The following is a 17,781-nucleotide window of genomic DNA, read 5'->3' on the forward strand; positions in this document are numbered from 1 at the left end:
TAAACTCATGTCCTCTGTGGAGCAATCAATGATCTGAACTGATGAACCATCTCTCTAGTCCTCAAATTTCATCTCTAATATACAACTTTGTGAGAATTGGTGAAAAGCAAAAGCAAGAGAAAACTGTAACAGGGAAAGCCTGTGTGCCAAAGCTCGAGAAGGCTAGAGCACAGACTCAAGACTGAAAGGTACACCCAAAGATGGGACTACATCCCACAGACTTCTGCATCATCCTGAAGTCAAGAACGTGAAGACAATGTTGTTAACAAGTTCCCAGACCATAGCACAACTGACTCCATGTTGGAAATATCATTCAGGACATAAAACTCGGCATGTAGACAGCGCCACCAGCTAAAGTGAAAACAAAGACCTAATCCATCAAAGCCCATAGTTCCAGGAAAGCCTCTAAATACACAAATGTTGCTTATTGGCTTCTGTAGCTCTGCATTTGGCTAACTGTTCTTGTTAAATGAAGTATGTCAACCCAGAATATAGTTTTTTGTGTTTAAAAGCCAACCCTGAGAAAGGCTTGAGGCTACACTGGGATGCCAAACACCCAGTGTAGTCACTGGCCCCTTACTAAAGACTTTCTATCGTCTTACACCCACGTCTGAGTAGTCTTCTCTGGTGGACACCCTACAGCAATGAGAAGTTCAGAAGCACATTTCTTTATATATGTTCCAGGTGTAGTTCTTTGATTATATGCAATTTGCAAATTCTTCCTCTCATCCATTCCTGATTTTCCTGCTTTAGCCTCCTGAGTTTACAGGGATGTACCGCCATGCCTGACTTTTTCCTCCGTGGAATTTTAAAGCAAGCTTAGTATTAAATATACTCCTTAATGTTTTAGCTCATTGACATCTTGCATTGAGGTGACTTATTTGTTACAATTGATACAATACTGACACATCATTCAACACTTGCAGTCAGAGATCAAAATGACCCTATTCCTGCTCCACCATCGTCTCTCATTTTTCTTTTTAATTAAACAAAAACGGGGAAACGTTGGGATTCTGTAAACTCTACCCCACATTTACCCGGCAACAGCCAGGTATGTTCCACCCCAGTTACCTGGCACTATAGAAGTGGCTACTTGCCCCTTCCTCTCTCTCTTGCTCCTCTCTAGCTCTTGCTCTCTTCCCCCATCTCCCCCCCCCCCCCACGGTCATGGCCGGCCTCTACTCCTCTTCTCTCTCTCTGTCCCTACTACCCTCTTAACTCCCCTCCCCATGCCCTGAATAAACTATATTCTATACTATACTGTTGTGTGACTGGTCCCTCAGGGGGAAGAGATGTCTCAACATGGGTCTGACAGAGGCATCACCCTTACCCCCATACCTCACCACACCTCCACAGAACATAACCCCACCTCTTTATCTTTTTCTTAACATTGGTGCCAAAAACCGGGACATATCTTTTATTTTTTATAAACATATCATTTATGATCTCAATAATTTTTGCTTTTTTAATTTAATTTGACCAGTGAATTCTAAGTTTTACTGACTCAAAGAATCATTTCTTGTTCCATTGATTATTTATTGTTTGTTTCACTGCACTTTGGTATTTATCTTCCTTCTTCTAATTACTTCCAGTTTCATTTTCTCTGATTTTTTTTTTAATGATGGACACCAAGGTTACTGAATGTGATCTATTTCCTACCAATGACTTAACAGCATCCTATAATTTTGAAATTCTGTATTTTTATTTTCGACTAGTGCAAAAATACTACTAATGATTTCTTCTTTGACACATAAAAGGATACTATCCTTTTCAACTCAGAACATTTTTACACTAATTTCTAGTTAAATTTAATGTGATCAGATAACGTACTTGTTTCATTGCCCAGATGTTCTCGGTTAATAAATGTTCTTTACACACTTGAAAAATATGTGTATTCTGCTAATTAACATTAATTCACTCGTTAGTAAAAATTGCTAATTATTCTGCTAAGTAATAGGGATTGCTCTATAAATGTTCATTAATTCAAGATGATTGGCAGGGCTATTCAAGTCCTCTATATCCTTTGCTATTTTCTGGATACTTATTATTTATTGATAAAACAATCTTCAACTACCTCAACCTCCAATTTGTCTCTTTCTCCCGGTGGGTCTATTAGCTTCTCAGCTAACACACTTTATAAACTTGGTATTAATCATGTTTATAATTGATACATACTTTTTTGTTTCAAATTAAAAATAATTTATGTGTATGAACTTTGCCTACATGTATCAATGCATGCCGAGTGCCTACAGAGGTTTAAAGAGGGCATCAGATCCCCTGGAACTGAAGTGACAAATGGTTGTGAGCCACCACGTGGATGCTGGGAGTTGAACCCTAGTACTCTGCAAGCACAAGTACTCTAACCCACCACGCCATCTCTTCAGCCCCAGGACATCCTTTTTATGACGTCATCCTTCCATCATTATAAAATAACTTACTCTTTGGTATTATCTTTTACCAGGAAACCTACTACAACAGAATGTGTTGGTAGAGTTAAGAGCACAGATTCAGTTTTAAATTTGTATGTGTTCATACATGAGGTGAGATCAAGAGAGACTGTAAGATGCAGTGCCAGTTAAGATGGTCTTGGGATGGCAGCTACTACAATGCCATAAAAATGATCTACAATTACGTGATTTATAAACGTCCACTTGTCCTAGGCCATGCTAGCAAGCGTTTATGGCGTCAAGTTTCATTACACACTCTGGTGAACTATTCATGAGGTTTCTCATGATGCTGTCTTAGGTCTCTTGAATGCTACTTAAGGCTCAGATTCCCTACTTTTTCCTCTTGCTTTTAGATTTGTTTTTCTTATAAATAGTGAAATCTGAAGCTACCAAAAAAAAATCCCTTCAAGTCCATCCCAGTAAAAACCATGAAGTTACCTGCAACTGTGTGGAGAACGCTTTTGGCACCTCTGAACAGTTGATGGCGGAATAATATTAATATTATCCCAGGATATTTTGGGGCTAGCCAAGGCAGGAATCTGGCCTCTGTGCTGTGCCCGGTAAGGGCTATTATCAAGCACATCTACATTTTAGAATATGGCATAGGGAAGTACATTCATATTTGTAGCTCCAGGCTGTATCCTTAGAAATGCAGCTCGGGGCAGGGTAGATTTTGGAATGTAAGCACAGCAGTATCCATTTTTGTCTCTGACCTTTTCACCTGACCTCCAGTAAGATCTTTAAGTGTTAACTCACTTGATCCCTGTCTCAGAACAGTTGTTACCATTTTTGCATGTTATTAAAACAATTTAAAAGCAGGCAAATAAAGCCGAACTTCACTTCAGCCATGAGGCTTAGGCCTCAAGTCTGGCCGAAGTCCTATTGCAGCTTTAACTAACTTGTCTTTTTCTTTCAATCCTCACTCCGGGTGGACCTCTTGAGAGTCCGAGCTGGTCTCAGACACAACTACAAGCCTATTTCCTCTTCTCTGCCTCTTATATGTGTTTCTCTTATGGTAAGGTGCCATTTCTATGCCAACACTAAATATCCTATATCTGGTTGAGACTAGACTGCCCTACTAGTCTACACGACAGTATTCCTCTCTAGTGTGCCTGGAGGCCATTACTCTCTGCCACTGGCTTTGGGATGCCCAAGTCTCCCATCTAAGATCATATTAACAGCACACTACCCTTTTAGCTCACACACACTCTTCTCCCCAAATCTCCTAGTTACTTGCAACTCAGTACCATCTCAACTTCATCCGCTCTTTATTCCTCCAGGTGTGATCCACAGCTTCTACTTCACCATTTTCAGAATTACTGTCCACCAACCACACACCTCACTGTATACCAATGATCATCTTTCATTTCTTTCCTACTTGACTTTTAGAAGAGCAGATAGTCTCCAAAAAGCATATTTAATAGCATACACTTCTGGGACAGTTAAGATGTTGATTTGGGCTTAAAGATCCACTTTTTAGTCCAAAGACACAAGGCTCTGCAACTTCATACGGCTTCAGAAGCTACGGTGACAGGTGGGGAGTCCGATGACTTTGTCTCACCTAAAATGGACAGCTCTAAGTGTTTGACATCACATAGGATTCTGGGTCCAGTACTGCCAGGTGACTTTTGTATACACGTTGTGAAGTTTTTATTTTTCCTTTTAAACTTACATTTTTAGTCTTAATACCAGTAACTAGCTCATCCTCCTCCAAACCTGTGTGGGCCAAAACGTAAGTGTTTATGGCTCATAGGCTGGCTGCTTGTCTGCAAGATACCCTCTTCTCCTAAACCGGGCATTAGGGGACACTAGGGTGGGCTCCGGGCCTCACTTTACCTTGAGGCGTCAGGCGCGAGCAGCGGGCTCTGGGGCGGTCCGCAGCACGCGCCCAACGTCCCGCGACGCTCTAGCCACCGAGGCTGGACCCGGGCCAGCGATAGCAACCGGACGAGGTAAGGGTCCAGACGGTGACAGCCCTTCCTCCGCGTCTCCTAGGAACTTGAGGGCTGGATCGCACCCTCTGCGCCTGCGCCTGCTGCTGGCCCTGCAGAAACACGCGCCCTTCCGCTTGCTGCGTCAGGGCGGGGCCGCGACGTCGCGACGCAACTCTCTCCCTGGCTTACGTCACGGCGCGGGCGGAAGATGGCTGGGTTGCTCGCCCGCAGCTGCTAACCCGGCAGTGCGGAGCTGGAGCCTGGCTCCCGCTGCCGCGAAGCGGCCGTCGCCATGTCGCTGCTGCAGTCTGCGCTGGACTTCCTGGCGGGTCCTGGTTCTCTTGGCGGAGCTGCCGGCCGTGACCAGAGTGACTTCGTGGGGCAGACAGTGGAGCTGGGCGAGCTGCGTCTGCGGGTGCGGCGGGTCCTAGCCGAGGGTGAGGCTTAAGGCGTCGCCAGGCCCCGGGTGGCAGGAGCAGCCCAGGAGGGTCGCTGCTGGGGTGTGGTTCAAGTCAGGGCTCGCGAGGGTCACCGCTTTAGGCTGGGGTAGCAAGGAGGATCGTGTCCAGGGTGTGAATCAAGTCTGAGACCGAGAGAGTCACGACTGTGTGGGTCGGATCAGGGCCGCGGGGAGTCATCTCTGCTGGAAAAGTCACTGCTGGGTTGTAAATCAGGTCATCGCTGGGAAGGGACACTGCTGGGGTGTGAGTCAGGTCGGAGAGGGGTCTTGCCAGGAAGGGAGACCACAGGGGGAATGTGGGTTAAGAAGGCCTTTGGTGGTGACTGCAGAGGATAGGCTACTTCTGGGTTGAACACTTCCTGGTGGGTAGCGTTAGAGTACAAGGGTCATGCTAGCAGGTGGTTGTCCAGTAAAGGAGGCCTGGGACTGGAGGGACCACCTCCACTTAGCGCCAAAGCTGTTATCTGGGGCATATACAAAAAGACTGAAAGGTGGAGTCAGGAGGTGAGCACAGTCACTCTGGAGTCATAAGCTGTTGTTCTCTGTAGCATATCCAGCGTTGTTATTGCATCCTGAGGGCTGTCTTGAAATGGCAGTGCTGAGTTCTGGGGCCTGTACAGTCAGTCAGTCTTCCCTTGCTTAGTGAGGTAGAGAGAAGATAGATGGTGGTATAAGTTACAGGAAGCAGAGCCCGTAGCAGTCACCTTTAATAACAATTCCATAGTCTTGAGGTCAGTCTAGTTTGTAGCTTCCTCACACAGGATCTGTAATCATCCCGTGTGGAGGAGTCCTGTTTTCTCTTCTGTGATTTTTTTTTTTTAAGATTTACTTTAAAAAAAATGGTGTCTTGCCTGCCTCTATCTCCTGACATCTGTATGTACTACCTGCTGAGACCAGGACATTGGATCCCCTGGAACTGGAGTTAGAGGCAGTTGTTAACCTCCATGTGGGTGCTGGGAACCCATTGTTGCCCCTCTCCTCTGCAAGAGCAACAAATCTCTTAACTTCTGAGCCATTTCTTTAGGTACGGTGCCCTTTTCCCCCCCATCAGTATATAGGAGTGTGTCAGATCTCCATAGCTGTGAGGCTTACCTGCTAAACATAGTTGCGCTCTGACAAATTGGTTCAGGGAGAAGAGTGGCCTAACCAGGTCTGAAGCAGCTCTTGGGAATGGAGAATCATCTTGTTTGGTTGTCTGTGTCATTTGTGGTTACAGGGAGCAGGGAACTTGTTTAACATTCCTCATAATAGGAAAGCAGAGGTGAGGTTTGACAGGAGCCTGTCGTATCTGTTCTCTGTGGCTGTACATAGATTTGGATGTGATTTTGGTGAGAAGACCTCTAGTGCTTTTGCCTCCGGAGATGGGTTTAAGACCTCCACTAACAGTCTATGTCATATTCCCTTTCTTCAATTGAAATGACAAAGGTGATGTCAGATCAGATCGCTTTAATCATTCTGAAGGTACCAGGCAGTTGTCTTAGTTTTTTTTTTTTTTTTTTTTTTGAGAAATTGAACCCTGAACTGATGGCACAGGCCTGTAATCCTAGCTTCTTGGGAATTTGCGGCCAGGAAAATCCCAACTTCAGCGTCTGCCTAGGCTACAGGTAGAATTCAAAGCCAATCTGGGCAAGTTAGTAAGATGCTGACTCAAAAAGTGAAAAGGGCTGGGTGGTATAGCACTTGCTTGACATTTATGAGGCCCCAGGTTCAATCCACAAACCAGAAGGAAAGAGAGGAAGAGAAGAGAGGGACTTGGTTCCCTTCTTACAGAATGTAAAATAAGACACATTCAGGTAGTAGAGGGAAGAGGCCACTGTGTGCGCAAGTACGATAAAGTGTGAGTTCCAGGGTAGCTAGGAGGCCTGCTCCTATAAAAGGGGGCAGAAGAAGATAAATGTGTGCTGTACGCACCTGGCCAAGAAGCCATCTCTAGTGGGACGTGGTTCCAATTGCCAGGAGAGGGAGATTGTGTAAAGCAGGAAGCTTACCCAAACCACATCGAACCTGGATGAAAAACCAGGAAGTGTGGGCAGCCACTGTCTCTGTAGAGAAGCTCATTCCCTCTGCTCTCTGGCCCAGCCAGCAGTAAAAACAATCAGTGCAATTGTAAGCCATAGATTTCTTCCTTTTAGACTTGGGTATTTTAAGTTTTATTTTCCTGAATCGAGACAGTAAGAAATCTGTAGTATTTTGCATAGATTATTTAAATGAGTTCCTGAACAACAGCTGTAGATCATGGGTCATTGGCATTTAAGTTGTCTTATGAGAACGTGTGGGAGGCTCTTAACAACTTGAGAACTTTCAGGTTCAGGTCATGACCTTATACCATGGGATGGTCCTAGAGGGGCTGAGAAAAATTTATGTAGTCAAATCTCTAAGTAAATGAATAAATATTCTCATTGTAGGCAAATTACTTCTATTAGTTTATGTCAGGTTTTGCCACAGGAATTTATGATAAACCAAACTTAGTTGTCATACAGTTTTTATTAGATACTGGGGTGTGAAATAAGTTGTTAGGCAAAACCATAAAGCAAGATAGCTTTTTACTCATTTTGGAATTTTTCCTAACTCTTCACTAATCTTTTTTTTTAATGTTTATGCCTATATGTATGTACTGTGTGCATCCATGATATCTGTGGAGGCCAAAAGAGGGTATCTGATCCCCAGAAATTAGAATTAAGGAGGGTTATGACCAACCATATGTTTGCTTGGAACTGAACCTGGGTCCTCTGCAAGAGCAGGAATGCTTTTAACTACCGAGCTATCTCTCCAGCCTCTGGTTTTCGTATCTAGATTTTGTGTCCTATGTCCTTCCTAAATTATAGTTTGTTCCTCTCTCTTCTTTTGTCTTGGTGGAGGGCATGCCATGGCTAGTGTGTGGTCAGAGAGTGACTGGCTGGCAGCTGTCACTTCTCTCTTTCCACAATGCTGATTCTGGGGATCGAACCTGGGTTGTCCAGCTTAGTGGCAAGCTCCTGTATCTACTGAGCCATCTTGCAGACTTGCCCTTTTTTTTTCTATTTTCTTCCCTTCCCTTTCCCTCTATTCTCCTCTTTCTCCCTTCCTTTCTCCCTCTCTTTTATCCTTGAATTGTTTTTGAGATTTCACCAAATATGCTACATGAAAGATGGTGTTAATCTGCAAATAAAAACATCTTTACATCTTTTGTGATTTGGATGCCTTGATTTTTCTTTGTCTGATTGCATTGGCAAAAGGCTCTTGTATAATACTGAGTATCAGTGATGTGAGTATGCACCTTGGCCGCCTTTCTGATGCCATTTTACCACTGTTACTGCTTCTGTTGGCCCTTTAGGGGCACTATAAGGTTAAGGACATTTCCTTCTGGCCTTGGTTTACTGGCAGTTTTAAATTTTACGATGGGACTGTGTATTTAAAGGAAGCGTCAGGAAACTGAGGTAAGGCATATAAATTCAGAGCCAACACAGCAACCTTGTTTTTGTTTTTTAAAGATTTATTTATTTATTTAATGTATGAGTACTCTGTCTACACTTACACCTGCATACCAGAAGAGGGCACCGGGTCACCTTTTAGATGGTTCTGAGCCATCATGTGATTGCTGGGCGTTGAACTGGGTACCTTGGAAGAGTAGCCAATGCTCTTAACCACTAAGCCATCTCTCCAGCCCCGGCAATCTTGTTTAAAAAAAGCAAAACATCAGTTCTTTGCTCCATCTTTATAAGTGTTGTTGCTCTGGTTTTTTTTTTTTTTTTTCCCCTTAGGATGTTAGGGCAGCATAATCTACTTTTTTCCTCTGGGTGTTGGTATTTTTTTCTATTTGCATTGAGCCTTCCTTGGTGTTTGATAACCCATATAGAATTCATCAGTATTACCTGTTTTCAGGATACTTGATTTTTGTTTTCCAGCTTCCCTGTTTCTATTTGTTGATGCAAGTCACAATTTTTCTTCCTGTCTCTGAGCAGAAGGTATAAGGGGCTGTGACATAGAAATTGGGCTGTAGTTTTTGTAGGAAACAGTTCTTACGTACGGCCAAAATTCATTTTGTAATTTACTTAGTAAAGGTATTTCTAAGTTGAAGTCATAGCACTGACCAACATTTCTTTTTTTTTTCAGGAGGGTTTGCATTTGTTTATGAAGCTCAAGATCTGGGAAGTGGCAGGGAGTATGCATTGAAGGTAATAATTAATGACAAGTCATCTTATGGGAACTCATTGTAAAGGCATCTTGGGTTATTTTCAAGGACGCATCTATGTTATTCTGTGTACAGCAGTCAGTTTCAGCCTGTTAAATTTTGTCTCCTCCATGTTCTCAGGGCTTAGCCCTATGCTCACAACTCTAACTTTGGTTGAGAGCTCTCTTAAGGAGCCTCCTATCTCACCTGGGGACATGGTCGACTTTGGAGGGAGGAGTGGGAGTAACCCTCTGGATTTCATCCATATTACTCCACATGTCAAAATAAGGGACCCAGAATTTGAAGAGTACAGAAACCACTTACCAAACTGACATTCATGGCATCTGTAAATAGGATTAAAGTAATGCGGCAGGAAGGGGTCTCTAGACCTTGATGCCCAGTTAGGTAGCTCTGGTTTTTATCTTGAGACATAGCAGTAGGCCCAACTCAGCCTTGACCAGCAGGCAGAAGGCTCCTTTCTTGTCAAGGGTGGGACATAGTCAGTGGACTCTTAGACCAGGGCTTGTTTTGGTAGTCCACACCATATTTGCTAGGTGTATATTGTATCTCCTTGTTCGTCTTGTTTTACTCTGGCCTGTTTTTACTTTTTCTTGGGCCTTTGGAATATAAAGATCATTCAGGGTTTCTAAGCTGTGAGATCAGATGCTCAATGCAGGTAAATGGTGTGCTGTGCTCCCTGAGACTGGCGTCCTATAGACACAGAACTTACATTCTCTGGGGGGGGGGAGGGTTATCTGGTAAGCAAAAGGTAAAAAGCCTTCTTCAATCTTGTGTGCTATTCCCTGACAGAGATTACTATCCAATGAAGAGGAAAAGAACAGAGCCATCATTCAGGAAGTTTGTTTCTTGGTATCCTTTTCCTCAGACTGAGAGTTGCTGCCATGATTGTGTCAGGCTTGACACAGTTACCAGGAGACTCCTGTAATAAAGTCAGCCTATTGCTTTTACAGATTTTTCTATAGACGTTTCTCATGTGAAGGATTTTTCGGTTACTCATTGTCCTAGTTGAAGTAGAAATCTCCTAGGTGTTAGGAAATGGGTTGCTGGGGCTGCTGTTTTAGCCTTTGAGGTCTCCATGTTAAACAGATAGGTCACTTATCACAAAGAGTATCCCACTTTGTCCCTCTGACCTAGGCAAGGACTATATGGACATGACCGTATCAGTGGGCCTCAGTGTGGCACCCTGAGGGCCTCCTCACCCTGAACAAATGGCATACAACAACCTTTCTTGCCTATTCCCTCACCACATAATGTAAGGCATAGTCTCTACTGCAGACAGAGTTTGCTTCCTTTTCTTTTTAGACTCTACTCTGTGCTGTCTGATAGCCTAATGGCTGCTTGGGCTTTGAATGTACACAGTCACTCTTCACCACCTTCCTGTTGTGGAGCCCAGAGGGCTTCTGTCTCTCTGACCCACTCATATCTAGCATTTCCACTTGCTTCCTCCCACACTATGCACCTTCTCTCACTGTCCTTGTTTGCCCCTTCCTCACCATTCTGTTCAGATGCCCATATATGCTAAGACATAAGACAATTTGGGTATCATGACTTCGGTTTCTTAACACTTATGGATGTTTATTTTTAAGTGCACAGAGTTGTGAACGTATTTATTCACATTCTTCTTTAACAAGACATACAGAAAAAACTTTCTGGCCACCCCAATATTGTCCAGTTCTGCTCTGCAGCATCCATAGGAAAAGAGGAATCGGACACTGGGCAGGCTGAGTTCCTCCTGCTTACAGAGCTCTGTAAAGGTAAAGTGCCTTGAAGTTTAAGTGCTTTCCAACATGTTCCAACAGTTGTTCAATACTCCCAAGATGTTCTGAAAATGCCTTGGTCTTGACTGAAAGAACCAGCCAGCTATCCACCGATCTTTGTATTGTTTGGAATATGAATTTGTGTGTCCTTCATGGACTATAGGTTCGTGTGTGTGTGTGTGTGTGTGTGTGTGTGTGTGTGTGTGTGTGTGTGTGTGTGTTTTGAGATAGTCTTACTGTGTAGGTCTGGTTGGCCTGGAACTTGGTATGTAGACTAGACTAGTTTTGAAATCACAGATACCTACATACCTTTGCCTGCAGGAATTAAAGGTGTGTGCTACCATACCTGGCCTTAGGCTGAAGATTCTGAAGAACAGGGTCACAGCATGTTTTTCTCCTGAAACAGGATGAGCAAGCATGCAGTGGAACCTCAAGTGCCCTCATATGTAAGCTGGAAAAGACCAACATTGGCACATAAGTGGCATATCCTTAGGTAGTGCAAATAGTAGTTTGTTTTGAGAGGAAAGGAGGAATCACATGGGGTTTATCAAGCTCAATCCTAAGAAAGCATCAAGAGGACTTTTTGATCCTTTTGCAGGCCTGTGGGTAGGACATACCTCAGGTAGATCTCTAGGGACAGTGGTTGCATGGATGAGTATGAGTAATGCTTGAGGCAAGTTTGTTCTTATTGGGTATGGTATTGCTTTCCTATAACTGTTGCAGTGGGGGAGTTGAACCCCATACTCTGTCTGAGAAGTGCAGTTGACCACTCAAAAGTAGCAAACTTCACCACAGAGTTCTGCTGCTGTCTGCCAGAATGCTGTGTCACATTCCTAGTGTAGTCTCAAATGTGTGATGCACATGCTGAGGGAAAACTGTGGTACAAATGGCTGCTTCTGTGTCCACCTGAGCAATGTGTGTTGGGAGAGAAGAGGCCAAGAGAGACCAAGGAGTAGCAGGGAGACTGAGACAGGGATTCCTTGGAATCCCAACCATGTTAGAACCACTTGCCCATAAGCTAGTGATCATGAAAAACTATATTGTGATGGCTGGAGTGGTGACAGATGAGAACAGAGGAGAAAGCTGGGGACAGTGAGTGAATAGATTGGGGAAAGGAACAGACATGGGATACCCAGCTGATAGGGAGAGGTGTAGAGTGAGAGTGTAGAACCACAGGAGCCACTGGGGAGTGTGGGGATCTGTGCAGGCCACATGCAGGCTCTTAGTTGTCAGAAGGAAGAGGCCGACTATGCACTACAGACTTGTTTCTACATGACTGGAAGTCCTGGGATGTTAGCGCCTACTGGGGCAGGGCCTCCAGTCCTCTCCACTTCTGCCTTGTGTATTTGCAGGTCCACACCTAGCCCCTGTCAAACTAACCCACTATCCTGGTCCGCCTGTTGGCAAAGTCATCCCACTGTGTATAGAGGGCAGGAGGCTGTGAAGTCAGGAGCTGTCTGAGCTAAGGACTGCCAGGGAAGAGAGCTGGATTAACTACATCTCAACTGACATATATCCAGATAATTTGTTCAACTTTTTAACTCTATAAAGTTTTTTAATTTAATGAAAACATAAATGTTCAATGAATGGATACATTAGATTTGCTAATTTGAAACATTTTCTTGTAGTTGATTTATCTTTCTCCTTGGTCTTGCTTTTTTTTCTGTTTGAGACAAGCTGCAAACATCAGGACCAGGAAATGTGTGTACATACATATCATTTTGCTTGTTTTTTAAGGCCGGCTCCCTCTGGCCAAGGTTGGCCTGGTACTTGATTCAGTCTTCCTGTCTTGGCTTCATGAGAGCTGGGATTATAGGCCTGTGTCACTCCTTCCTACTCAAAACCAAAACTTAAACTGTTCCCATTATTGTCCGAGAGCAGGGGCCTTTTCTGTTATAGTTGCAGATGCAAATTGTACCCGGGTTCTTACTTTGGATGTAGTGTCATTAGCCAAGATGTCTTCCTAATATCTCACCCCAGCCCCCAACAAACTCCTTCATGCTTTCTTAAGTTGTAGTCAATTTGAGTCTGTTTTCTGGGCAGCTCTGGGCCATGGCCTCCAGCTCAGAATTCTCGGGATGGGAAGAAACTCTGTCCCTGTGCTAGGTAGTGTAAGAGGCTGATTTGTCCAGTCTGCTACATTTTGTCTTCATGGATTCCTGTTGTTCCTGCTATACTCAGTTACAAAAGAGCATAGGCTCACTGAAAAAGTGAAAGTAGGATTGACAACTGCTATTGAATAATCAGGTAAGGGATCATCCTGAGGAAGACTAATACTCTTTCTCAGCTGTCTTTAGTCTGTAGTTCTTCCTTTCGGGTTGAGGACCTTTGAAATTTCTTTCTTCCTTCTTAGCATGTCTATTAGTATTATTATTGTTTGGATGTTGTTTAGTCAGCCATATTGTGTCAGTATCATGGGTGTATCTTGTCATTTCTACAGGACACAATCTCACAGCAAGCTGTCTTTCTATTTCTTTGATTCACTCTGAAATCATATATAAGCAAACAAAAGTAAATGGATTCAACAGGTTGTATTGATATGAGTGCACACACACTTACTCACACTTTATACACATAGTAGTAATGAGGCCAGGAATTTTAGAGTAAGGGGTAGATAGAGGGGTAGTGGGTAGTAAGGAGCAGGCATAGAAGGTGATGGAGGGAGAAAAGGGAAGGGGAATAGTATATATTTTAATTTAAAATATTAGGGGAAAAGCAAAAGGAGGAGGTAGAAGCAATAGGATTAAATAAATCCTATGAAAGTGAGGTTTAGCTTTGTATTTTTCTTAACCTTAACTGTATTAAACATGTATTCGTGCTGGTATTTCCCCTTATCCCTATAAGACTCAGTAGATGCCTGTCTACCTGATAACCAGGAAGTCGCTATAGGCAGTAGTGGGAGTAGAACTTACGCAGTGGTGATTAAGCTGCTATTTATGACCTCCCTCCTTTGTCATTTATGAGATCAGAAAGCCTTTGCATGATGAAAGTCTTGGTATTTGAAAATTCTGGTTTGAAAGCTTTGGACAATATCTGTGAGGTGACAGGTATAACGGAGTGGATTCAGGTGCTGTCTTTATCAGGGTAACATGGGAGGCAGAAAGGTCCAACTTCCTACATTTTCTCTTGTATCCTATACATGTTTATATGTGTGTTTGGGTTATGTGCTTGGAGTTGACATTCAGTATCTCCTCAGTCACTCTTCCACATATTGAAGTTCTAAAGTCTTTCCTTGTACCCAGGACTTAGGTTGCTCTAGGGATTTCATTTCTACCCACTGTACACTAGGAACTTTTTTCAGGCTGCTTTATCTACCCATTGTTTCCTAGGATACTAAGGATCCAAATCTGGTCTTCATGCTTTGTAGCTAACAGTCAACCCACTGAACCAACTCCTGCAATTCCATCTCTACTGATATGATAAAACACCATGGCCAAAAGCAACCTGAACAGGAAAGAGCACATTCCATCACTGAAGGAAGTCAGCAAAGGCAAGAAACTAGAAGCAGGACTAGATGCAGAAGACACTGTTGCTTTTGGCTTGGTTTGTTATATAACCCAGGACCATCTGCCCAGGCGTGGCACCACCCACCATGGACTGGATCCTCCCATATCAGTCACTAATTTAAGTAATGTCCCCACAGACTTGCCTACAGGCCAAGCTGAGGGAAACAGTTTATTGTAATAGATTGCCAGAAACCTAACTGGCACAGCTGACAAACTCATGCTTTGGAGGTGTCTCCCAGGTCCCAGTTTTTGGAAGGATACAGAGAAGTAACCGTTTGCTTAAAGATGGACATTTCTGGCTTAAAGGCTTGACAGGGCTTGGTTGGATTTGGGGCAGAGTTGCTGGATCTCTGAGAAATTGGGGATCCCTCCTCCTCATGGTAGTAGGTGCAGAATTTACTAAAGGCAGTTTAGAAGTCCTGGGTTGGGCCATGAGTCTTTTCTTTAAATTGATCTTTACTGTTAAACATTCATTGGAAGCCCTCAGTCCATCCTTCGTCAGAATAAGCTCCTTTTTTGTATAAAAATAAGAGGGGTTTGTTTCTTTAAACAGTCCCCACTCCATCACATGTGGATTGTTTTTTTTAAATACTCTTAAACTGAGGTTGGTAGCATGCATGAGTCCTATTCTCAGCACTGCAAAAACCAGGTGTGTACACCTGTGATCCCACCACGGAAGAGGAGAGACAGAAAGATCAGCAGCTCAAGATCATCCCCAGCTACTTACCCAAATTCCAGGCTTAAAAAAATTCAAAAGTCTAGGTTGAATGGCTCTACAGTTAAGAGTATTTGCTGATATTGCAAATTTGATTCCCAGCACCCATGTCAAGTAACTCACAACTGCCTTGAACTCTAGCTCTAGGGGATTCAGTGCTTTCTTCTGGCCATTACTCACATGCACAAATCTACACACACACATAATTTAAAGATAACATGTTGAAGTTCACTGGCCGCTGAGATGGCTCAGGGGTAAAGGCATCTGCTGTTGCACTTGACAGTCTGAATTCAATCCTTGAGATACACATGGTTAAAAAAAAAAAGAGGACAACTGTAAATTATCCTCTAACTTCCATGTGTGCATTGTCACACACACACACACACACACACACACACACACACACACACACACAAAGTTATTAAGAGGAAATAAAAATTTATTAGAAATAAGATGTTATTTGTATTAGGGTTTCACCTGTCTGTATGTATGTATACCACGTGTGCCTGCCTAGTGTCCATGAAGGTTAGAATGTCAGATCTCCTAGAACTGGAGTTACGGATCGTCGTAAGCCACCATGTGGGTGCTAGGAACCAAACCCAAGTCTTCTACAAGATTAATTGGTGTTCTTAACTGCTGAGCCTTCTCTCCAGCCCCCCAAAAAATAAATTTTAAAATTGTCTTATGGTTGTGAACACATAATCCTAGCATTCAGGAAGTTAAAGTGTGAGGGTTGCAAGCTTTGAAATCCTGTCTCAAAACGATAAAAATCTTTTAATTCTTACCAAGAATGAACTATTGAGTGAGTCAATTAAAATTAACATTACGATCAGTCTAGCATGGAGCTAGTTAAACATAACTGCTTCTGCCTCTGGGAGCCTGCTTCTGTTTCTCCAGAGGCCCTAGTTCTTTGGAGGACACCTGTTCCTTTAGGTTTGTATAAATTGTGTGAATCAAGTACAGTAGGAGCAGGAAATGGACTAATCTTGCCAGAGTTTGGAACCAGAATAGAGTTACTATCAGGGAATGGTGTAATTCTGAACTGGGGAATTGTGGTGAGGAACGTAGTGTCAGGGTTTCTGCACAGTCTGTGAACGTGAGCCTAGAGCTTCATTCTTTCAGAGACCTTGGTCCCTGCCTCTGTTCAACAGTTAGAACTTTTCTCCTGCCTTCAGGGCTTTTTCATATAATTTCATATGCTTCTTGTTGTGTCCTAGGGATGGTATATCCCTTTTCCTTCCCTTACCCTCCCTAGAGCAAGGATACCCACCCTTTTATTTGTCTTCCTACAGAAGGAATGGCTGGAGTGGTACTGATTGGGAATGTACCCCAACTAAGGCTTTAGAATGTCATTCCTGCCTACACAGAGGTAGACCAAACCTGTTAACAAATAGGATATAGCATTCTGAGCCCTAGGGTGACTAAATTCACTTGTCTCCTTTAGGACAGCTGGTGGAGTTTCTCAGGAAAGTTGAATGTAAAGGCCCTCTGTCCTGCGACAGCATTCTGAAGATCTTCTACCAGACATGCAGAGCAGTGCAGCACATGCACAGGCAGAAACCACCCATCATCCACAGGGATCTCAAGGTACCAGCTGGGCTGCATTGCTGACTGTGTCTTCACACTCTGTTCTCCTGCCTTGGGATAGCTCCCACTTGGTTTTTGTGCCCCTTGTGCTTTCAGAGCCCAGTGCCTTCTGCTCAGTTATTATCCTGATGTGCTAAGCTTGTCATTTGCCTTTCTTACGGAGTTGGCGTCCAGGTACAGTTCTGACCTTGGTGGGGAATCACTTAGGTGGAAAGGCTTCTGCTGTGCATCTCCAGCTGCAGGTGGTGTGAGTGTACCACAGCCTAGTTGAGGGTGGCACCTGCCTGTCTGGAATATTGCTGTGTGTAACTTACGTAACCTGGCTGAGGAGTATAGTCATATGAATTTATTTCACTTTTTCCGTTATTAATGAAGTTGAGGGTTACACCTACCAGCACCTTATTCTTCAAGTTTCTTTTCATTTTGTGTTTTAAAATATATTTGGCTCACAGGAACTATAGGGGTGTGTGTGTGTATGTGTGTGTGCGCGTGTGTGTAATGTATATATATAATTTTTTAAGACTTACTGGGGTTGGAGTGATGTTTCAGTGGTTAAAAGCACTGGCTGCTTTTCTAGAGAGAGAACCGGGATTTAATTCCCAGCATCCACATGGCAGCTCACAACTGTTTGGGATATGACACCCTCACATAGACATGAATGAAGGCAAAAACACCAGTGCACATAAACTAAACTGTGTGTGTGTGTGTGTGTGTGTGTGTGTGTGTGTGTGTGTGTGTGTGTATTTGTATGCATACATGACAGAAGAAGCATTAAATCCCATTATAGGTATTTTTGAGCTACTATATTATTTCTGGGAATTGAACTCAGGACCTCTGGAAGAACAACTAGTGCTCTTAACAACTAAGCCATATCTCCAGCCCTTCCTGGTTATATTCTTGAACAAAATCTTTAAAGTTGTATTGCCATAGTCTAGCATTCATTCCCCTATTATATCTTTTTAATTTTCTGAGACCGGATTTGTGAGGAGGCTTAGCAGGTGAAAGTGTTTTCTACCAAGCCTGATGTCTTAGTTACTTTTCTATTGCTGTGAAGAGACACCATGACCAAAAAGAGAGCATTCAATCAGAAGGGTTGTAGTGTTTCAGAGGGTAGCCATCATGATGGGGAGCAGGGCAGCAGGCAGGCAGACATGGTGCTGCAGCAGTAGCTAAGAGCTTACTTACATCCTGATTCTCAAGTTGG

The 17,781-nt window shown here is 43.4% G+C and overlaps 2 protein-coding genes across 2 annotated transcripts in view; one reads left to right on the top strand and one right to left on the bottom strand.

The window, feature by feature from the left end:
* The window catches only part of TMEM175 (transmembrane protein 175), an 18,724-nt gene extending 14,253 nt beyond the window's left edge, over positions 1–4,471 (bottom strand). The window contains exon 1 of the mRNA XM_080924905.1: positions 4,284–4,471. The gene's annotated coding sequence lies outside the window, so the exon portion shown is untranslated. The remainder of the gene's footprint in view (positions 1–4,283) is intronic.
* A 119-nt stretch (positions 4,472–4,590) lies between these two features.
* GAK (cyclin G associated kinase) overlaps positions 4,591–17,781 on the top strand; it is a 62,650-nt gene continuing 49,459 nt past the window's right edge. Inside the window, exons 1-5 of the mRNA XM_080924667.1 lie at positions 4,591–4,818; positions 8,934–8,995; positions 9,802–9,861; positions 10,652–10,766; positions 16,435–16,577. Coding sequence (XP_080780793.1) covers positions 4,674–4,818; positions 8,934–8,995; positions 9,802–9,861; positions 10,652–10,766; positions 16,435–16,577 — 525 coding nt within the window. The 5' untranslated portion in view covers positions 4,591–4,673. The remainder of the gene's footprint in view (positions 4,819–8,933; positions 8,996–9,801; positions 9,862–10,651; positions 10,767–16,434; positions 16,578–17,781) is intronic.

The sequence above is a fragment of the Micromys minutus genome, assembly GCF_963924665.1.
Source record: "Micromys minutus genome assembly, chromosome: 11".
Taxonomy (NCBI): Eukaryota; Metazoa; Chordata; class Mammalia; order Rodentia; family Muridae; genus Micromys; species Micromys minutus.